The 24,471-nt window shown below is 38.5% G+C and overlaps 1 protein-coding gene across 1 annotated transcript in view; it reads right to left on the bottom strand.

Moving 5' to 3' along the window:
* srrm4 (serine/arginine repetitive matrix 4) overlaps positions 1-18,655 on the bottom strand; it is a 94,808-nt gene extending 76,153 nt beyond the window's left edge. The window contains exon 1 of the mRNA XM_036144121.1: positions 18,426-18,655. Within this exon, the coding sequence (XP_036000014.1) occupies positions 18,426-18,637 (212 nt within the window). The 5' untranslated portion in view covers positions 18,638-18,655. The remainder of the gene's footprint in view (positions 1-18,425) is intronic.
* Between the last annotated feature and the right edge of the window lie 5,816 nt (positions 18,656-24,471).

The raw sequence follows: 24,471 nt of genomic DNA, 5'->3' as shown, positions 1-24,471 counted from the left end.
CAAACTTCTGCTTTACAGAGTCTGTACCTCCTTTATACAGAATGCTCCAAAATAAGTTTGGGCCTCATCACGTAAAGCATCTCCAAGTTAGGAGGTGTCAAACATCCAATGCTTTTCAATGGGGGCGAAACCCCTTATACTCACTAGAAATGCAGGCCCACATATGGCTACAGTATATTCAAGTTTGAAATTCTACTTATGCTTTGTTAAACGATTCAGTGTTTAGAATGAGTTAGGAAATGTTTGGTGCCTTTCCCTCAGTTTTTTCTTCTTCTAATCATTCAGCTATTGTTCTTTCATGTTCAAATTCTTCAACTCTTTCAAATTCTTCAACTTTTTCAACTTCTTCAACTTTTTCAACTTCTTCAATGCTTTTCAGCTATTTTTTCTCTTCTTCAAAGATCTTCTGCATCTTTTGCTTAATCATTCAGCTATCTGCATTCACAGTGCATTTTCGCAGGAAATGCAAATTTTTCTAGTTTCAACTGTTTTTACTTGTTTGCTTTTAATTTTTATTTTCCCATGTTTGATTTTGTTTCTGAATTTTATTCCTGCTTGCTTTTATTCTGTTTTATTTTCCTATATTTTAATCATATAAAGCACTTTGCATTGTCCCCATGGACAATGCAGACGATTCTCCCTGTAGCTCTATGCTTCTCCAGGAGTGAATGCTGCTTGACTTTGAAGCAATCAACTGGTTCCCTTATATAGGACATTTTTGACCAATCTGTATAATAGAAAAAAGTTTTATTTTTGTATATAATAATGTCAAATATGGAATGATGATAAAGTACGTGTTGTCAACATTGATCTTCATTCAGAGTCAATCTTGGTTGCATTTGAGCGTCCAAATTATTTGGTTAAATTCACAAACTCCAACAAGATTTTTGCTCCGGGCACCATAGCCACTTCGTCAGGGGAAGGAGCGTCGACTGTACATGGCTAAATGGTCAGAAAATGCTGTTTGGCTTATTTTATCCTGATAAAAGCGTCACAAGTGACATGCATACATGCCAGAGTTGGAGACTTCCAAAAGCTTTCTGTTTTTTTTTTTCTGTGCTGACATTTTCTCCTCGGTGTTATGTCATCGACCACGGTGACTCAGGAGGCGGACAGCTCCCCAAGCTAGCCCAACTGGCTCACTTTGAGTTAGCTTTCACTTAGCAAGCTCATTAGCTTGACTCCTGACTCATTACTGTCTTACAGCTCTTTCTCTCTCATGAAGCAATTTGTACTCTGGGAAACTGGCAAAGTCAATAAAAAAATAAACACCACACTACTGTTAATAAGCCATGATGGGTTTCTAGTTTTGGGTTCTCTAGTTCTATAGGTCAGCTTGTCCAAACTGATTTTTTGGTACTGTAGTTTCACAAATTTGGCAAAACTGAAATAATTTTACAATGTGTTCATGCTGTTGTGATTAATTTAGTCTCAGCCTATTTCTTTTTTTTTTTCTCAGCCTATTTCAAATGTTCCAACTATGACTAACACTGACATTATCATTTTTTCATGGTGATTATCAACTTTGACTCCAGTCGCATAATAAACCCTTCAGTTTTGACTTGGTGTTATGCTCTAAAGACACATCCTGGACTCCATGTGTGGGACTTGAGTCTCATTAGCAATCTTTTCATCGTGTAGAGGGGAAGTAAGACAGTAAGTAGTTAATGTTGCCCTTAAATTATCACAGTGTTTGCAAATGACTGTCATGTTGACATCATCTATTTCTACTACAGCCTTGACTGTTCTTCAAAATAAAAGCATCTCCTGTTTAAATCATTCAGGTATTTGACATTAACAGACATTACCTTGTTTCTACTAGGTTTCTTTGAACATAAACTCATATTTATATTTCTTTAGCTGTGCAGGTATTAAATCTTATTAATTCAAAGTAGTTGATAAAAGTTATAGTGCATGTAAAATGTTCAGCTCTAAATGTTTTGAATTAGACTTTAAAAATGTTTTATTCTCAAGCCGTTTCTGTATTTTAAGAAGACCAGATACATCTCTCTGGTGTCAGAATATCTACACTTAACTTGGGGAAAAAAAACAATAAAGCAAAACCTTTGCTTTACTACAGTAAAGTCATTCACATCTGCAGGTTTTAATTTAATGATTTACTTTGACAACATCCCCACAGTCTAGTATACTGTGTGCTTATGATGTACAACAAAATCTTTTCAAGAGCAATTAAACAAGTTGGAAGATGTTACTTTTGCCCCCAAAATGGGAGATGCTGTTATTTATCATCATTTGCAATCAGGATAACTTCCATCTGAAAAACAGTTATATAAGATTCTAATCCAATCAACTCTTCTGTTGCAACGAAACAGAAAAATTCAAAAGATTTTGAAGCAATGCGGTTTTTCACCAGATGTTCATGTCCAGGATCTTTATATATATATATATATATATATATATATATATATATATATATATATATATATATATATATATATATATATTTATATATATTTATATATATATATATATATATATATATATAGTTTGACATTTTGTCTCAAGAAGCGGTGACAGCAAAGGTGAGAAGGAAGCAGAGACAAATGAAACCAGGTTAATAGATTCCTGTGCTACCACCCTCGATTGAATTTACAGTGCGTTCCCTTGCGCTGGCATCAGTTATGCAAATGGTGGTAATTTTAAATGAACGGCAGATCGTCTTCCTGAAATAAGGATGGCCAAGAAGCGAAAATGAAAAATGGAGGAGAAGGCAGAGACGTGAGAGTCACTCAGCCTTGAAATGATTTAATTTAAGTGATGAGGAGTTGACTTTGATAAGTTTCCATTTAAATAATGAATACCATGACTGCTCCAGCGGAGCAGTGAGGAAGAAGAAGCAAAATTGGTAAAAAAAAAGAAAAAATGAAAAAAAAAAAGATTGACAAACATTGCTGACAGTCTCTACAAAAAGAACAAAACTTGAAGCTCATTAGGCTTCTTATATGATTTTTGTTGCACTGCATGGGGTAAAGATACATTTTTACCTAATATGGCGTTTCTGTCATTTTACTGTAACTGCTCATGCGAGCTGAATGTGAAAAAAGCAGCCACAACAGATATTATAAAAAGGTTTTGTTTCACTCAATTTGATCACAGTTTTAAACAAATTTTAACAATTTAAAAGCACTTCAAAGGAAAAATAATTATTGATACAGTTTATTTTCTTAAACTCACTTTCTGAATGCCGAAAATAAGAATGTTTGTCTGTCAAACATGACATTCGGCCAAGAGGATTCAGTGAGTTTTTTTCAGAGGAACCCACATACTGAGCACTGCTGCTTTGTATTTGGAATTTGTTTTAGAAATGTACCACCATGTAATATGAAATAAACAAGCCTTCCAACAGTTTAAAAAAAAAAATCACAAGCAGCATTTCAATATATAACATGCATAAATAAATAAAAAAAATCTAAATTTCCCTAGATTTTGTACTAGTATAGAAATAAAAATACATTTCATTTTTTTACCATGCCTTGCCCAAAAAGGATTAGCAGAAAGTCAAAGCTTGATAAACCTTATTTCTATTCAACTCATCCTATATAGGAATTGCAATATACAATCTTGAATATACTTAAAGTAATGTCCTTAATACAATAGTTAGACTAATTAATCTATAAACTTTATTTCCTATATATATATATATATATATATATATATATATATATATATATATATATATATATATATATATATATATATATATATATATATATACATTTCTAAACAGCCTATAACATCTATAAATAGCACCATCAGGTTTAAAGTTACCTTAAAGCAAGAAGTTTGTTTCAGATGGCAAATGGCACAGGTATTTCTCGAAAAAGAATAGGTGAATGTGCTTGGGGTTTAATTTTTAAAAATAATTGTTTCTCTAATTAATGTTATGTTCAACATTAGTTATACATTTTCAATATTAGATGAAAAAGCTTTTATTGTCTTTTAGACCAATCAATCAAATGTCTCCTGTAATCGCTGACAAACTTGACCATTTCTCTTTTGTGATGGGGTTCGTGTCTTCCAGGTTTTAGAGACCGTCTTGTTGTCATCCTAATCTTTATCTCCCCATACAGGGTCTTCATTGGATCCAAGTCAGGACTATGGCAAAGCCAATTCACAATCCTCTTTTAAATAAAAAAATAATAATAAAACAACAAAGAAAAATCTGTTTTTCTATTGATAAAGCATAGTAGAATCTCAGAAACAATCTGAACAATAACCTGGTAAGTAAACGGTGAATACACCTGGAGAGAACTAATGAATCCAAGCAGAGCTGGCAGCCATCAAAACAACAACTACTACAACAAAGAAAAAAAATCTACCATCTAATTATTAGACAATTATGGCTTTAATAGGGTTTCTTTTAACTCTAGATCCTTTGTGCCTGCTGCGCCACACAGAATATCAGTGGCCTGCTTCTGTGCTTTGATCATTTGAACAAACAGTCAAGGAGTGTGGGTTGGGCGAGGGACCAAATCACAGAGTGGAAGGTGGATAAATGAGTATTGAAAGTATTTAATAATAATAACTTACAGAAACACAAGAAGAACTCGGGTCTAATTTATAAAGCCACAAAATGGGGCCGAACTGCATGACGATTCCTCTCAGATGTTCAATTCCACTCCATATCAGATTTGAATCATAGATCGACTTCATCACAAGCATTCAAATCCGCTGTTATTCGTGCTTGCTCTGGGGACACATGACTACACATGAGCACCGTTCAAATAAATAAATAAAATAATGCCTATAAAGCAGGTAAAATCTCATTTCATCTGGGTTTGCTACCATCGCATTTCGCTCCCCTGTGATCAACAGGGTGGTGTGTTCCACAGATTAACCGGTTATTGTGACAATGGTGTGCGGCAATTACTTTAATCGCCGTAAACAGTCAAATACACTCATGTGTATTACTGCGCAGTGGATGCATTGGCACGGCTGAAAGACCTGCAAATGGAGGACTTGGGGAACGCGGTTTCAGCGATCAAAGGTTTTCTGACCAAAGATGATGACTTTAGACTCTGAGCGTTGCATAAGGCTATAAAAAGTCAACAGGAAATACCCCGTTGACTAGAATGGCTTTTTATTTTTGATGGAACGGAGTTTGTGTGAATGAGGGGTAACACAAATAGAACCGAGCGGAGACACAAAAGGATCTGTCAACCCAGGAGAAAGGATAACCTGGTGTGAGAGAAAAGAAATCCAAATGTACAAAGAACAGAATGCGAAAAACTACCAACAGAATTTGTCAAGACCGGAAGGACATAATAAACAACAGGAGAATGATAACAACATGAACACAAAAGAAAACCAAAACCCAAACACCGGAAATCGTGAAAAAAAAATAACCCAAATCTAAGCCTAAAACCATCTACTTATTCAAAATGCTGATTCTGAAATGTACACAATAAATTTAATGTTGCCGTTTAAATTTGATAATTGTATGAGTCACATTATCTACATTAAACGACTTAAATTACCTCAGTTTTTGGTGATTTTTAAGTTTTGGCTAAGAAGGTGAGCCTAAAACTATTGATTTAATCAACAGACGAGAAAGAAAACTGGAGTTTAAGGTTATCAAATCATACACAAAGTAATATTGGCTGTGCTGCTCTTTGTAGGTATTTTTCTAACTTTACCATCAGCATTCTGGGCAGAAGATTTAAGCTTGAATAAGCAGCAAAACAAGGTGAAATAAGAGAGTACATTTAAATATTTTCAAGATAAAAAAGGCTAAAATAATAATTGTCTAAATGATGCTAACAGCTTTACCATTATAGGGAAATGTAGTCCCATTTTCTAGTTAAAAGCCAGCTTAGCCACTATTTCTTTTTGTGGAGTACATTAGGATTCATATATGGCTAAGCTGAGCAGCAGGATTGAACTTGATAATCACTTCATTTAAAAAAGGTAATCAAGAAGAACTAATCAACACGTCAACTAGTCAAAATATTACAATAGCTTTAACCGGGAGGAACAGCAAGTGGTCTAATCACATTGCTTTAAACATTCAAAAGGCACTCTGTAATTTTCATGATTCATATTGTAAGAGCAGCAAGTAGAGAAAAGCAGACTGACTCCAAAACTACATTCAACCATATTATACTGAGCTATATTTTTTTTAAATTGAAAGCGATAAAACCCTAAATGGAAAAAAAAGTCATTCTATTTTCAATATGTGTATATTTTCAGTGAGAGGGCAAATTTTCACACATATCCCATTTACGTTTGTTGTTCCTCCTGCTGTTTCAAAAGGTGACAAGCAGTTAGGCTGAAAGCCATCTAATGCCTTATTTTTATCTTGCAAATCTCTGCTTTGTGAACATCATCCAGGTGGTAATCAATGAGCCTTCTTTTAGGCACACTATAAATAAAAGCGTCAAGAATTAGCCGGTGCCTGTCTGCCATCCTGTGAGATTCAGTTCTGCACGTTTTGTTCCAGTCAACAGGTTTTCAGCTGTTCTCAATCATCTATAATAGGTTATGATCTAATAGTGTATGTCTGTACCTATATAGAATATGATTTAGTCTCATTTGGCAAAAACTCTGAGGTTTTATATTTGTGGAAAGGAATATGATATTCAGTTAAATGCATTCATCTTGACTAAACAACATCCTTTCTTAGCTGTCTTTCATGTTTTTTACCAGTATTGCGACCATTTGGACTGAAGAAAAACATGGATCTGCAAAGAAATAGTTATTTTACCAAAACCAATATCTTCACCAAAGCCAGATGTAAGCAATATTCCTGCGGCATTCCTGACTGTGCACTGCATTAACCTTTCACATATACTTTAGCACATAAGATGGTCCGCCAATATAAAACTAGAAATGGCACAATTGGCATGAATCGGAGTGTGATTTGTTCTTGCAGTAACAGGCTCAGCCGCAGTGCAAATGAATCTGATTCATACAGTACTGCACGAATCAGTCAGCGCAAACGAATCACGTACTGATCCATGCTGCACAAGAGTGAATCAGTGCTATTTCTGGTACAGTACTTCCTGGTTGAATCCCTCCTAAGCAGCATTTCTCTGTGCGTCCACTAGTTTGGTTTGGCAAATTTAGAGTTACTTCAAGCTAACTTGAAGGGATTTGATTCAATCCGTTGACACAAATGATTGGTTCGTTTGAACGAAGCGCTAATGAACGACACAACACTAACTGCAACCCATAGGATTTTAAGCGTAAACACAAAATGTGTCATATGTCAATATGTAAATTCCCGTTGTAGGTTTAAATGCAGTTAATGCATTGATATTCACTTTATTTCAAGACCAGATTAGTCTGGTCTTTTTTTTAAAAAAAAAAAAAAAAAAAAAAAAGGAGAACCACACCAAGAACATTTGTTTAGTGAATTTTAAAGGACTTTCTTGAAATCAGTAACAGTTTTTGTAAAACTGACAACAAAAACCTTAAATATTAATCAAATAACACAAAATATTTCACTCACTACACATGAAAAATATCAGAAAAGCTCACACTTTGATCATGATCCCTCTTTTTTCTGTTTCACTTTGTTCTAATTATTTTGGTGGAGTCTGCACTCAACAAATTAACAAGAGGACACACACACACACACACACACTCACATGCACACACACACCCACACACACACACACATGCACACACGCACATTCATATTGTGATCCATCAGCTCAATTTAGTATGTTAATTGAGGTAAATGTCACGAGTCTTTTTAAATGTCAGTGAGCCACATTTTAACACAAAGTGAGTGCAGCTGGTGCAGATCCATAAAACTGCAATATTACAAACATACCTGAATCTGTTGCTACAAACAGATGAAGTTATTATGGACAAAAAAAAAACTTGATCTTTGTCTGCATAAAAGATTTTTCCATCTCTTACAAAAAAAAAGTTTAATCTATACATAGAAATTCAAATAAAACCATTTTCCTATTCTTTCTCCTGGAGGTAGATCTTTTTTTCTCTTTCATCGAGTCAATTGGCTCGACGCCTACATTTTTGCCTTGCTTAGCAAAATAACACTTGTTAGGTAAAATCCATGCATCCGTCCATGGTCTATGCCTGCTTATCATCGTATGGTTGTGGAAGGAGTGCTGCCTATCTCCAGTGGACATTGGACGAGAGGTGAGGTACACCCTGCAGAGGTCACCAGTTCATCACAGGGCAACACAGAGACACACAAATAAATAAGAGAGCACACTCACACCTAAAGGCAATGTGGAGAGACCAGTTAACCCAACAGTCATGTTTTTGGACCGTGGGAGGAAGAGGAAGTGCCTGGAGAGAACCCACGCATACAGAGAGAGAACATCCAAACTTAATGCAGAAAGAACCCAGGACCTTCTAGCTGCATGAAACAATGCTACCATCTACACCACTGTGCAGTCATTAGTAAATTAATTCATTAATAACATCAGTCAAATTATAAAACTACTGTAAGCTGAAATCTGCCAGAAAAATTAACAATTTTATGGACTTCAGCACATCTTTAAAGCCTGTCTAACAGTGGGATCATTCCCTGGAGAGCATGCTACACACCCTTGTTATAATGCCAGGTTTTTGTCATGGGGAACAATTCTGACCATGATAAATTGTTTTAATGTGACATATTCCCTGTACAACCTTACTGAAAAACAAGTAAGGATCATGTGTTAAAGAGAAAATGTGACAGTAAATAGATAAATAAATAAATAAATAAAAGGTTCTCTTTGATCGAGTTTGAGCATTTAGTTGTCTTTGTTAGGTGTGTATCAGCATCTTGACTTGGCCACATTGTGCCACTCCACCAAGCAAAGGTTTTTCAACTCCATCAGCCGTTGAAGATATCTCTTGTCAATAGTCCTTTTCAGGGGAGCCATTAAGGCCAAGGTTTACTTTTAAAATCCCAATCAAAAACTTTAATATTGTTCTGACGAACCAGCAAAACAGATGCTTGGATGGACTGACACTGATGCTTGCAGGGTCGAGCAGGGGATGGCGCCAACTCCAGCAGTGATTGGGAGAGATACAACCTCGGACACCCAGGAAATTCAAATGTTTGCCAACCATGGGGCATACTACACTTTTTAGTATTTAGTAGAACAAAGTACTCATGAATAGCAATAATTGGTTCAAAGCTCCTGATACATTAAAATTCACTGATCATATAGAATCCCATCAGCTTGAAAATACATATATACTGCGGACTGCATAAAATATCCCAAATTAAAATGTAGGGTTGAGGATAACAGACCCCACACATGCCACCAGCTGCAGATGGAAGGCTGCGTGTTGTGCAGTTTGCCTCGCATACTGAGGTGGACCATACGCAGGAAAAAAATGTGTTCCTTCAGGAAGAATTTCACAGCAGCTTTGAGCTGATGTTTGAAGGTAAGGGTTTAAACTCAGCTCTCTGCTTTGATTTGCTGGAAGAATGATCGTGCTGAAATGCAACTCCCTCTCATAATATGTGCCACTCTACATATGCACCGATATGAAATATTCACACACTATATGTTGATATGTTTTACCGATGTTCTGCACATATAAATAGTCTTGCTAAATTATCACCCAGAAAGATGTATTAATGAAAATAGAAACTGAGTTTTATCCTGATGTGTCCCATTTTATTTTATTTTTTTTTATTAGAAAACTGGGGGCCTAAATAGACCATCAGCAGAATATGTAAAACACATATTTATCAGTCAATGTAAGTCTGAATTAAACTGACTGAATAATTTTAAAGGACTATTTACACTTTTTGCATACTTATAACAACTGTTTTTATGCTGCCCTCTGAAGCTTTTGTATCTATCTATCTATCTATCTATCTATCTATCTATCTATCTATCTATCTATCTATCTATCTATATATATATATATATATATATATATATATATATATATATATATATATATATATATATATATATATATATATATACAGACTGCCTGTAAAGATCAATCATCAAACAATCTTTACGTAAAGAGCTCTTTTCATATAGTCAAATGTAATATATTGCTTTACAGAGGTTAAAAAGAAAAAAAAGAACCAAGACATTTAACCACTAGATTTACAGCATTTCCAATTTCTAAATCTGAAAACTAACGCAAATAGGATTGCCCACACCAAAAAAGGGTTGGCTATTTAATTTTTCATTTTTTTTATCATCTTCACTTAAATGGACTCAAGCATCGGACTCGTCTTGCTAAACAAAGTTAGCACTAAAGCAGCATAACGGCTGCCAGAATCAATCGGTGTGTGATTTGAGCCAAACTCATTTCTCCCAGCCAGTAACTTTCAGAAGCCGAGATTAGATTTACATTTCGAAATGTCAACGCGAGCTCCAGCAGCCAGAATGATAACTTTTTCAAGTAATCTTTGAGTTGTTGGCGTTCGTCAATACCTCATTCAAACTCCCCTCCAGTGATGTATTATAGTCATTCTGAGCCAGCGAATGTCTTTGTAATTCTGCTCTTAAGGTGCTGCAGCTCTGTCTATTAGTTTCAGGGTTCGTTAACGATAAAGGTAACACATTCGTCTCTTATGGATCTCTTAAAAATCACATTAAATTACTCTATAGTATGGTTTTGTCTTATCTCTTGGGAAATTATTTAAGAGGTAAGAGTCGAGGTAAAGACAAATCTGCTAGGCAGCAGGATCACTAACGTGTATCTTTAAATTTATTTAGAGTGATTTTCCTCTGCAGGTAGTTGTCACCACAGTCTATATTATGAAAGCAACACTTACTGGATGTGTTCAAATGATAAAAAGTCATGATTTTCCTGCTTCTATTCATTAATCCAAGAACAGATAACCTCAGTGATGTGCTACTTTATAGATTTAGGACAAATTATATAAACAAATATAAAGTTAAGCAAATAAATGATCATTATAATTCTTAAAGCACACACATAATACATTTTTCTGTCCAATATGATTTGATATCAGTCAGAATCCTTCAGTAATGTCATGTTTTGGTAATGTGCAGCACTGATGAAAGTTTCTTGTTGAGTGCTTAGAGTGGTTGATATGTTGGGGAGTTAGACTTATTTCATGATTCCTTCTGTGTTTAAACTATAGCAAGACATTTCCATTTACATATATTTTTATGTATTTTTTAGTTATGTAGAGCACTTTGTTTTACGTGTTGTAGTTTATGAAATGTTTAAAACGTTCAGTGCTCTATTGCATGAAGAATGACATAAAAAGTCAAATTAAAAACTTGAAATCAGGAGGTCTTTAAGTGATCTTATCCACAAAGCACTTAGTTTTATGTTTTATATTTCCTTGCTTGTCTATTATGTCTATTGTGTTTCACTGATAGTAGTTGGTAGTTAGATTTAAATCCTGAACTGTAATGGTGCCTATGATTTTTGCCGTTATGTCGACTTTTATTTAAACATGGATGTTGTTTTTTTGTTTTTGCAGATTCCGTTCTTGTTTTCTTTTTTTGTTAAACTTCTTCATATCATTTTCTGGCATTGTTTGACAATGTAGCAATAAGAATTGTTTTCTTAATGCCACAAAGAGCCCAACAGATTTTACTTTCACAAGCGGAGCCTTACCGCTTTCGCCGTAGTGCTCCACCTGATTTATTTAATGCAAGAAGCTTTATTAGAATTTATGCTGGGACTAAATGGACACTGAAACAGGAAGCTAGAAGAGGGGAAAAAAAAAACAAGATAAACAGAAGAGACAAAACTCAAAGCCGAAAAAGATTGTCCGCTATACCTTTAAGAAATTCTTCTTCATATCTTAAAGTTTTTGTTAATGGAGGCAACCTCCTTGCATCTCTACAATATGCTCCTTCTTTAATATTGCACATCTTTAAGCCATGGAAAATGCTGCCATAATTGAATGGCACCAAGAAGTATTGCTGCTATTGCATAAACTGTAAAGCTGTTTTCCTGTGTCTTTTTGCTATCCAAAACAAAGAAGGTTAGGTTAACTTGTATTTCTAAATTGTATTTAATAGCAACTTGGCTGCCAATTTGCAAAATCACCTAATTGTAATAATTGTTATCTACTGAAATCAAAGTATTGCCCATGTGCTCCACCCTACCTTTGTGTTGTTCTCTATATACAGAATGAAAAAGCTGTAAAATAAACATGAGCGCTGTATCGAGCATTAAGGCAGCAACAGTGGTGGGACTGTAGTGGATTGGGAAATCAGCATAACATACAGAAATGAATCCACTTCCAATCCCTGCCCAGGGAGCTGGCATCATCTCCTGCTCTTTAGTTGGAAATTTCCCGCAGTCAATCATTGTTCATCTCATCCAGAATAATACACAGGGAGGGAGAAAAGTTGGGTAGAAATACTAAGCGATGAAGAGAGGGGAAGAACAACCGGAGAGGAGCGTTAGACAGACAGACCCCTCATTCGCCACTAAATCATGTTTGTCATTCTCACAGGGAGATTTAGAAAGGCAGAGATGCTTCTTCTCAGGAGGAGCTCTGACTGCTTCTGCTTAATGTTTTCAGACTTGCCATCTTGTACTCATTTATCCTCGCTCCTAGAACGTTTTTCCTACATTCGCTTGTAAGCGTGTTTCAGCTTTCGTGCTACATAAGTCATAAGACTTGCTATTTCTTCGGAGAACAATGCATTCTTGTTGAGAAAGGAGATAAAACGTCAACACATTAACCTGTGAGCAGGAAGAGGGAGCTCAGGAATATAACAGAAAGAAGCCCTCAGGGAAAAAAACTTTTAAAGAGATAATTTTTAAAGAGAAAACTTTCATCTAAGATCCATGACGGCTTTAAATGGCTGAGCTTCACCGGTTAATCCTGCGGACAAGTTAATCACATTAGAATAGCTATCTGCAAGCAGAAAAACTTTTGTAGACAACAGTGCCTTGCAAAAGTATTCCCCTCCCTCAGCCTTTACTTATTTTGTAACATCTCAACATGTAATTCTTATGTTTTTTTTTATATTATTTTATGTGATGGACCTGTTCAAAATAGTCTAAATTGGTAAAGTGAAATTAGAAAAACATGAAAAATTAGGGAAATTAGCTTGCTATAAAGTCTCTCAAAAGTTGTAGTGCAGGCATTACTGTGAAGTCATACAATTAGTGAAAGGAAGTCCACCTGTGTGCGTCATATGATCTGTCGGTTTAGACACACCTTTTCTGAAAGGCCTCAGAGGCTGCAGCACCACCAAGCAAGACGCATCACTTCATGAAGACCAAGGAGCTCTCCAAACAAGTCAACACAAGTCAGGGTAAGGTTATAAAAAATATCCAAATCTTTGCTGCACCACCAATTCATCATCAAATGAGAGAGGGCTGCCTACCAAAAGTCACAGACTGGACAAGGAGGGCATTAATCAAAGATAAGATGTGCACTCCATGGAGCTGGGCTCTATGGAAGAGTCCCCCACCCCCCAAAAAAATAAAAAGCTGTTACTTAGTGTTAAAAATTATAATGCAGGCTTTTTAGTTTGCCAAAAGGCACATTGGCTACTCCACAAATGTACAGTAGGAAGGTCCACTGGTCAGATGTAGTGGTGTCCCGATTCCCATACCAGCGCCAAGTACTTATGCTTGTACTTGTAAAAGCAACCTGATACTCTGAACTGATACTAATTTTCCTCCTGGGCTGGGCTATGCTGACACTCAAAGGCTAGATACCACTCTATACACCAAGAGGTTGTTTGCTGATCCTCCAAAACACAAAGAAGGAGAGAAGATAACTGAAGCTCTAACTAAATTCATCGGCCTAGATGGTCAGTTGTTTTCAGTGGTCAGTGATATTGTTAAATTATTTGTGATCTATAATTACCTATTTAAATAATCAGCAAGTATCTAAACTAGAGTACTCGTACTTGTAGTCGGTCTGGAAACAACTGGGACTGGGACAGATGAGAGTAAATGTAACTTTTGGGTCACCAAGGAAGACACCATGTCTGGCGTAAACCATCTAAACCATCCATTTCCCACAGAAAACCACCCCCACAGTGAAACATGGTGGTGGTTGCATCATGCCGTGGGGATTTTTCTTTTTTTACTGACCAGGACTGGGAAACAGGTGAAATTTGGGAGAAAGATGGATGGCGCAGAATACTGGGATAATCTTGAGCAGAACCAGTGTCAGTCAGCATGTAATTTGAGACTGGGACGGAGGTTCAGCTCAACGACCCGAAGCAAACTGCCAAAGCAACCCTTGAGTGGTTCAGGGGAAACATTTAAATGTGTTGGAAGGTCTTCAAGACTTCAACTGAAAACCTGTGACTGCAGATTGCTGTTCATAAGCAGCTCCACCCAAAATGGAGGAGCTGGAGCAGATTAACCTTGAGGAATGGGCAAAACTCCCGGTGGCAATATTTGTTGAGCTCATTTTGTCTTATTTGTTTTTTACTTCACGACAACAAAATGTATACATCTTGAAATTTGTTCTAAAATTAAATGGTGCAAACAGGCCATCTAACTTTCAGCCAAACATGTCCCTGTCCTACTACAATCTGAAGATCCGGGCTGCCCCTGTGTCTCGTTGAATTGTTCAGCCTCCTGCTTTCAGCATGAAATAATAGTTTTTGTTAAAGTTTCATTCATCACAGCCATCCATGGTCACAACCAAAGCTCATGCTGAGATGTGTACAGTGTTAGCCAGGCAAGCCCAACGGGGAAAAACAAGGCAGTTTCATAATAAATCAAACTGCATGAAACAAAATTATTTTCCTTATGCTGGTAAATAAAGTTTTAAGTGTCAAAGAAACACCAAAAGCAATACAATGGAGATTACGGGCTGTAAAATGATGTTTATAGAGATTGTCATAAGAACATTTAAGGAAATCTTCTTGAGAGGAACTGATTTTGGAATAATTTCTAATGGTTAAAAATAGATGTTTTTTTATGTAATAAACTTCATCCTTAATCCTAATTATGATTTTTGGAAAGTGTACCCTGTGTATCTCACCAAACGATAATTACTTCAGCAGTATTCAGAACTTGTAGTCAATGGTGAGACTGCAGCTGGATCGCTTCGCAAACCCTTCCAAAGCGTTCCCGTTTTTTCCATCCGGCCTGCTGCAATCCTCCCTCTGGTGCTGTCATTCGACAAGCCCCTCCAACCACTTCTCCCCCTCTCCCTCATTAAAGTAGCATCTGCTGAGGGAAGAGGCCTGAATCCAGCCCCCTAACCACGCTCGCATACACCCCACCGCTTCCTTTTCGCAGACACTCTTGCCTGCCATCTGCCACAGAGTTGGACAAAACCCCACCACTGAAGCAGCCGCACGCTCTCTCGCCATACATATATCCACTGAAAGCCTTCATTTAACACACAGTCGGCTGCTGGAAAACATCTCCAACGCAGACGGGTGTGATGAACCCAAATGGACGCACTTGAAGTCCTCTATTGCGATCTGGACGAGGAGCCTCCATGAAGGAGATCGAGCTCAAACTGCTGCACAAATCCAGCAAACTTCTCCGCTTCTCTGAGGGAGTCAAATGTGGAAAGGGAGGGGAAAGGGGGGGGCATGGGGAATGACAGCAAACTCTAATTAGTCCACTGTGGCCATGGGGTCCCTCCAGCGTTTCATTTCAGGAGCACAGGGAGACTGAGAAAAGGAGCAGAGCGGAAAGGAGAAGCGAGGACAGCGCTGAGAGAAAAGGACTCGTACTGATTGAACATGGAGCATCTCCCTGTGGCTTTTTTCTCTGTCTGCTTCTCTTTTCTTTCCATCCCTGCTTGTTGTACATAATGCCCTCTCCCTTTCAATGCATTTGCTCGTCATCCCCCCCCCCCCCGTCCCCAGTTATCCACGGTGAATAATAATGTTTCCTCTTGGAGAGATAGAAGTAGAGAAGCGAGCCTAAGGCCATGCATTCTGATTGTCTAAGCATTCCCCAGTCGCTCTCTCTGCCTGGGCAAAAATCAACAATGCAGCGGGGAGGGAGGCAGGACGCACGAGCCTCTCCCTGCCTCGATACTCTGTTGTTTTTATTTTTTTTTTAACTCATTATTTATGATCCGCATCACCCAGAGGTCCCTCTGCCTCTCTTTCCCCGGGCACGCGGAGACATGTTGGACCACAGGGACACTCCTCTTGTCTTTTACGAGCTGTCCAGGCAAGTTAGCGACGTCTTATGTGCTTTCTGGGGATGTTTGCTCTTGCCCGCCACGCCGCCATCATCGTCACTGTCGCCCAGACAGAAACAGCGGTGGGACGAAAGCAACTGGAGGAGAGATTTCTTCCAAGAGAGGCTAAAGTTGATGAGACAGTATGGCCCGGCTCCAGAACCTCGGGGCTATTAGAAAATAGGCTGCTCAGTTCACGGTCACGGGCCACATTACTTTGCTTTCTTTCTTTTTCTTTGTGGCCCCGTGCACATTATCTCTCTCTCTCTTTTTATTTATTTATTTATTTTTTGCAGATTTCCTAAAATAGACCGAAAACTGTGCCTGGCAAAAGTTAATGATCTGCGCCCATTTGATTTGATTGGATGGCTGACACATAAAAGCACATCCAGTCATATTCTAAGAATAAATTGTCTTTTTAACTCTAATTCAGAAAGCTAATAAAAATCTTTTCTAACCAAGCCATGTGCAGCGGTATGCTCATGCGGTAACAGAAGCTATTAAAGACCCATTATTTGGTTCACTGTGCCTTTCCACTGCCTGTGCCGATGTCAGATGAAATGGGCCATTCTAATCCTCATTAACATAGCTAATTTCACATAAGGGAAAGTTGATAGAGGGTGTCAAAACCATTCAAAGGCCAACCAGGCAGGCACTTACTATGCATATATATATATATATATATATATATATATATATATATATATATATATATATATATATATATATATATATATATATATGAGTGAAAGTGTTCAAATATTTTAACATTCATGTAAAACATATGGATAGAGTCTCTTTTTATGCACTAATGCATGTACAGAGCAGTCCAGCACTGAGAGCAACAGCTGTCATAGATGGCAAATCAGGCATTAAAGAAGCAACAGAGCAGTTTCTGACAAAATAGGTAAAGCTGTCAGAGCAGCAGATGATGGCTGATCATGCGGACACGAAAAGGGGGTCCGAAACAGGAGGGCTGGCAGAGAAAAGGGTTTGAAATGTTCGCACTCGCTCCACCCCAAAGGGGAGCCGTACTACAGCTAACCTTTGGACAGATGGATGGAAAAAAGTGTCGCAGCAAACACGTGAGGGCTTGCTCCTTCGACAGCGGCTTCGCCAACGCCGTGACACATACAGGAGAAGGGACGGGCCTGACATTAGAGGCAGGAAGACGCTGTCACGTGACCTTTAAAGGCGACAGATATCTGTGTTCAGGGTGTATGCCAACGAAGAGTACGGGGGAAAAAATTATGAAGATGCCTACTGTGTGAAACATTAAAAGCTGAGATGAGTTCAAACTTTAAACATCACTCTAGATTCTGGACTGATTGCCTTTTCTGAGTCTAAATAGCGCTTTTCTGGTCAAACTGATTATTAAAAGCAATTGTACACTACACCACATTCATCCTGCCACTCTCTCAAACACAAGCATCTACTACACCACAATGCCTAGTTTGGTACACAACTCAGGGTGAGATGCCTTGATTCGGGCCACATCGATATGTGACAGGAAGATGTTGGAATCAAACCGACATCTTTCCAGTTGCAAAACAGCTTCACTTCTCATTGAGCCACAGTCTCATTCAAACAAAGCAAAGCATTCAAGTCCATTCTCATCCAACATGAACAAAAAGGTTAGATTTCCCTTTTTCCAACTCTCTATGTAAACTTTACGATCTTTTGGCGCTATCATCTGCATCAGGGGTGAGCAAATACTGCAGAGTCTCCATGCAACAAGCAAAATTTATTATAGGCATTCACACCTTGGATTAGATTTAGCAAAAAAAAAAAAACATTGTGTTCCAATTAGTCCTTTGCAGTATTATATTTGTGCAAATACATAATGCAAAGATGATATATTTGAAATAATACATGACCATATTCACATTTCAGCAAGCATATATACCTGTTGAATGTAAATTTTAAAGGGAATGTATGTTATAGTGCACAAAATAGAGAAAAAATATATTACAAATCAGAAAATGCAGTAAAAACAAACAAAAAAACACCTCCAGCTCCACAGTGAGAGGTAGTAACCCCCCGCCAACAGAAAACTATTTATTCTCTAACTAATGTCTCGTCTTTATAAAATTTGTAGCTTGTTCTGTACAGTGTTGAATTATTTGATCACATTTATCTATTTTCATTTTATTCCTTGTCCTTGAAATATAAAAAGGTTTGTAAAAATCACGTTTTAAAATGTATCATTTCTATTTTTTTATTTTCTTTTCTTGCCTTTTGTTTACAGTTAAACACCCCGATACCCTTGAGGACCAAACAACTATTTGCTGATTGAGTTTCTTTCTAAAATCCAGAAGCTTAACGAGATCGGAGACGATTTCAGAGAACTTACCCAGTCACTCTCCGATGGGCGGTGATGCTCGCCACAATGACACTCCCCGGTCTGGGGGTGGCCACAGCCTTGAAAGTCCCTTTCCAAAACTTCTCAAAGAGCTGCTTCTCTCCCAGCTTCAGGAAGCCGGTGGTGCTGGTGGTGCTTTCTTCTGATGCCAGGGTCCGAGAAGGACCACTGAGGTCGAGTTTCAGTGAAAATGGTGACTGCATCTCAGCTATTTCTTTAAAAATTCTGAAAAGAAGGTATGATGTTTAATTCCTCATGAGACCGACCCTCCACAAACTGCTGAAAACACGCACACACACACACGCAGTCTCTGGAGTTGTTTGCTCGGGAACTGTCCAAGTCCTGAATCAAAACAGGTAGAGTGCAGCGGGTTGTTTTGCCTCGTCCTCTCCTCTTCGCTGCAGCGGGTCAACGTGTCAACGCGTCTGTCTGCTCTTCAGTTGATCGGGAGCCTGGGGAGAAGGACAAAAGCTGACCCTCTCCAGCTGGAGGCAGGGTATTGTTCTTGAGGAACGGGGTGGGGGGGGGGGGGGGGATATTGTGTTTCTCTCTCCGCCTCCCCTCTCCAGTCACATCTGCTCCTCTGTTTGGGATGGGGTCTGGGTCGGGGGAGCCCGGGGAGCTCCTTTCTTTTACGCCTGCCGAAAGCTTTAAACAGTGTGAAAGCGTTCCTTTCCTACAAACCGAGGAGCGCGGTTCAGTCAGAAGGAGGCAGGAGTTTTCTTGTTAAAAAAGCAATGTTTTGATTGTGCACCCACCCACAGTAGGTGAGCAGGTTTGAGGCGAGCGTGTCTGAAGGAAGGTCTGCATGTGAGTTGAAGAGTGTGTGAGCGAGTGTGTGAATGAGAGCTGAGTGAGGAGCTCAACTGTGAAAAAGCTTGTTTTGTATCTCTGCGCTGATGACGTCACAACTGGGGGCTGGACTCTGAATAGAGGGACTCCTCAGTGAATGTGTGTGTGTGTGTATCATTGTCTCTGTTAGTTTTTTAATTGGGTATCCCTCTCATCCTGACATTTGCACGCATCGTTGTTTCTTTCTTTAATCGTTCCTGTCTTTCTCCTCTTTTTCTTCTAGAATAATTCATCCCACTTCTTCTTTTTCCTCCCTCTTGTCAAAACAAATGTAAAGCAATATTTGTAACAAGAAAGCTTTTGGCCATAGAATACAATTGTCACACTTACCCTGGGATTGTTAGTTGAAAAAAACAACAACTTAAATATGCGAACAAAAACAGTTTGAGATAGCTGAAGAGTGACTGAATTTTGCTGCTGATGTTCCATTGCCAAATGGTTTCCAGCACAGTTATGAAGAGTCCTGTAGCGGCAGTGATTCAAAATGTAATGAGGATGTACTGCGGCCAAAAAACCAAAGGGAACAGCGTTCAGGAGGGCAACTGTGAGGCCATCCAGATGAGGCAAACAGTGCTAAGTGTCATTGACGCTGGCAGAGGTCAGGGGGCTGGCGGCACAGGGAACCAAAATGCTGTAGGCTGGAACCTGGATCATGATGTTGCAGGTAGGAATCAGGGGCTTGGCTCTGAGGACAGGCGAAGTTCAGACTGACGAAGGCTAGTCCGCTGGAACCCACGGCGGAATTCTGGAGACCTAGCATGAAGCAGGTTCATAGGGACACCATCCTCGAGTTCAGGAACGTAGACAGGAGCAGGACCTGACACGTCCACAAGACCCTCTGAGACAGGACTACTGACGTTCTCGAGCAAGGCAAGACCGCTGAGGTTTTCGGACTAGACAGTGTCGCTGAAGACCTCGGGTAAGATGAAGACCTCCGACAGGAACCCCAGAAAGACCCCAGCACGAGCTTAAGAGCTGAAAAGCTAGAGCCCTGACTGGAGGCTAGAGCTAGCCTTCCAGGGTCTCTGGAACTCAGGAACCCTAAGATGAGCTTTGAGAGAAGACAGCCAGACTGCTGGAACCCACTGCAAAGCCCTGGAAGGCGACATTGCTGGAAACCATGGTGGAGCTGTGAAGAGCTGAAGTCCTGGTGACGCTGTGGAGACTTGGACCCACTGAAGAGCTCCCGAAGGAAATCGGTCAGGAAACCAAGGAAAGGTTCTGAGTCTCGAGGCAGGTTCACTTGGACCTCTTCATGGGTGAACTTAAGGACTTGGTTGAGAGACGAATCCATTTGGACCACCTCACTGGAGAATTCAGGAACAGGAAGGTGTAGAGGGTCAGTCTGGACCACCTCCTCAGCGGACTCCAGAAGATGAGAAGGATTAGCTTGTACACCCTCATCACAACAATTGGATCCACTTGGGCCCCCACATCCGCAAACACAGGAGCTTGGACATGATGTTGGAGTGAAAGGGATGAATGTTTTTTTTATTTTTGTAAGAAAAAATACATCAAACCAATTAATAAAAATCAAGCATCAACCAATAAAATCATAGAAGAGTGAGATCTAACGTTAAGTAAACTACATTTAGTTTAATTTTATTTATTTTTTGCTGTTTACTGTTTTTTTTTTTTTTTGCAGTTTATCATTGAGCACTAGTTATGTTTATTAGGTTTTCATAATTTAATACCTTCAAATACAATTTTAATTATGTATATTTAATTTGGGCTGTGAACAAGACACTGTCTCAGTGAAAGAAGGGCCTGAAAAAAACTAATGGAAATGATGAGGAAAAGCACTTTGCTGCGCTCATGGAGAGCCTCGGGGCCATCAGCGTCTGAGAAAAGAATACTGAAGTTTACAGTCTCTTGGCCGAGCGAGCTCACTGCTTCCTCTTACTTTCTGTTAGCGAAACCATTTAATTTTTAAACAACTCACAAAACATTGGGCTATCATCAAATGCCTCAACTTTTTTTATATTTTACAGCTTTAATTAAATCTCTGCTTAATTTTCATGCGGCTTTCAAGCAAACAGTCCTACGATTTGCAAACGAGCTACCACACCTGTAACATTACATTGACCTGCATCAAAATGTAAGTCTGTATTTCAATGTTTCAAAGAATCTTGATTATATGTGTGAGACGCAACATAATCTCCTCCAGTTCTCCACTGAGTCCCATGAAAAAAATGTAAAAACAGTTTTTCCAGAAAGCAAAAAATGTAACATCTCATTGCAGTGTCCACTTTTTTAATATTACACAGAAACCTTTGTGTGTGCATACATCAAACAGTTGTGGAAGTTTCCCCAAGTCCCTTTTCAAATATCTGCGCATGCGCAAAACCGTCTTAACTGCTCTTCCACTCCTCCAGTGGGATCGCGTGAAAAAAATCTTATTGTACTTATTTCTTTCTACTGAGGCTTCTTGCAACTCTCAGCCATGTTCAAAGTATACGGTCAGAGCAGCAGAGCTACAGTGAACGAACACCGAAGCTAACTGCTAAGCTAACTGCTAAGCTAACTGCTAAGCTGACGGATATGTAACACTAGCCAGCAAGCATGAAAGGGGGGGACAGAGGGGGTGAGACCAGGACATAAACTCTGACAAATCCAGGCCCTTCGACCCAAACAGCAGGGATTGGTTAGAGTTTTTACAGGTCTGCAGCTCTCACAGACATCTATTTGTGGCCTCCTTTTTCTAAATACAAGAGGTACTTACTACTTTCAGGATGGAAGGATAAATTTTAAAAATGTTTTTTTTTCTGAACAGGATTACCAACTATAGTTTTAAACCCAAATCTATTCATACATTTGGCAGATTTAGGTTTAAAGTAATGCTATAATATCGTTGTTTCTTTTAACTGTAAGTGTATAAACATTTAGTAGTGACACAGCAAAAGTCAGTCAGCTCAACTTGAATCAGACTGTAAAGTAGAGGAAGCTAAAAAAAAAAATTCAGAATATCTAATGCTTTAAGGGGCATGAATGAGTTTTGGTTTTCTCTCCAGATAGATAGATAGAGAGAGAGAGAGAGAGAGAGAGAGAGAGAGAGAGAGAGAGACAGAGAGAGAGAGAGACAGAGAGAGACAGAGAGAGAGAGAGATATTCAACTTTTAATTCCTTTGACAATTTTTTTTGTGTGGTGACAGAGCTATTACATTTAAAATTAGTCTTTACTTCTTTCTCTTTATCTGTTTTGATTAAAAAAAATTAGAAACAACATGTTTAATGAGAAAAGTTTAACAATTTTTCTTAATAGTATTATCTTCTCTCGTTTACGTTATTAATGTTTCAAATCTAGATACAGCCTGCTCTTTGTCTTTGTCAGTAGCTTTTGAATTTTCCTTGTCCTAGTCTCTTTCAAACTCACACTTTATGTTGCTTAGACAAAAGACTGGAGTAAATCAGCATAACAAAAGGCCAAGCTTAGCGAGGTCCAGCCAGGGCATATCCCTGATCCAAACCTCCCTCGGGTGCCTGCATTTCTGCTCAACTATTGGATTCAACTATTTGCTCTCATGTGATTTGACAACATAGATGTGCGGCTTTCCTTCCATTTTTTTTTATCCTTATCTTCTATAATCAGCCTGGCTCTGTGCTGCAGTCCTGCGGGGAATTACTTTATCCAACAGGGATAAATACTAATACTCTAAAGCATTTCTTGATGTCTACAAATTTCAGTTATCCGTTTAAGCCGTTCGACAAATAAATAAGTTACCACTCAAGCAACAGTTTAAAACAATAGAAGATTTAACAAAATTCTGGAGAAATGCTGTTGGGAATAGGCAGCTCATGTCGGCTGTAGTGGAAACATTTTCTAAATAAACAATATTGCTTGTTTTCCTCTTTTATAACATTTAAGCAAGCTACAAATAAAAAAATGTATCAGATATTTTAAAAAAGATTTTTAGTTTTCCAAACTCTTACATTTCCATTATTTCAAGTAATCAGACCTTCAACTCTTGACCAAAACATGCATATACTTATCATTACTAACCTCTGAAAGAGAAACTTTGAAGACGTCTTTGTAATTCAGAAGCATAGATTGCTTTGAACATAACTTTTCTCAAAAAGCAAATCCTATTTCAAAGAAATTGCCTCATATGCAAATTTTCAAACTTAACTTTATTGACCCAGACAGGCAGAAGACACCAAAATTCAAGCCAGACATGGGGTTGCATTTAAAAGATTTTAGTAGTGATAACCTGGAAACAGAACTGAAGGTGCAGGCAGGAAAGCTCTGTAGAAGCAGTCAGTTACCTGGCAATGCTGAGGACTAGCTGCTCACAGCTGGTGATACATCCAGAGTGCCGAAGCTTCAAAGCACGGTGAGTAATCCACACAGATCTTTTGTGAACCGGGCATCGAGGATTGTGTTGATGACGTAAGTGGTGACATCCGAGGCCTTGACGAGTGGCCGTGTCACTTGACTGATTCAGGAACTGCGTCGTAAGTTTGTTTTACCCCAACTTGTATACAGTTGGTGTTGGTGTTCTGCCTACCGCAGCTTCATCTATGCCCTGTGGAAGGGTGTTTTCTGAAGTAGGCGAAATCCTCTCCAAAAAGAGGGATCTGCCTGAAGCGCAGTTATTTTTAATTCAATAAAATGTCCCTTGTAACATAAACACAGTTACAAAGCAACACAAGCAAATTTACATTACAATTCATCCCCTATTTGACTTTCCGACTCGCAATACCGACTTTTAGGGGCCGTTCCATTTAACTATTCTGACCTGGAGGTCGGGAATCCCGGCTAGGAGGACAAATTTGATTTGTTTCTCAACAAATGTCTGCATAGGCTTCACTGTAATTTTTGTTGGGAATCAGAAGTAAAATTCAAGAGAACTAAAATTAAATTCTAGACACACTAAAACCTCATTCTGTGTAAGATTAGTTGATTAAATTCAATGCCTCAGGTTGTGCAGCACAGCATTGAACTGTGAAACCACAGGAACCAGCAACAAAACCAAAAAGACCGGTTGATTTTGTTTTGCTTTTTCAATACAGGCGCAGAATTAAGCTTCATGATCGGAACGTTTTTTTTTTAATTTAGATTAGAGTTTGTATTTCAGAGTCAATCAAGCCCAGTCTTTCTCAGTTCCGGTCCTCAGTGTCCACTCTGCATATTTTAGGTATGCAGAGTGGATACTGGTGTCCCAGACACCAGACTTAAATTATCAGG

Source organism: Fundulus heteroclitus, chromosome 12 (assembly GCF_011125445.2).
Source record: "Fundulus heteroclitus isolate FHET01 chromosome 12, MU-UCD_Fhet_4.1, whole genome shotgun sequence".
Classification (NCBI taxonomy): Eukaryota; Metazoa; Chordata; class Actinopteri; order Cyprinodontiformes; family Fundulidae; genus Fundulus; species Fundulus heteroclitus.
The sequence above is the reverse complement of the archived record's forward strand: the minus strand, read 5'-3'. Positions and strand labels throughout refer to the sequence as shown.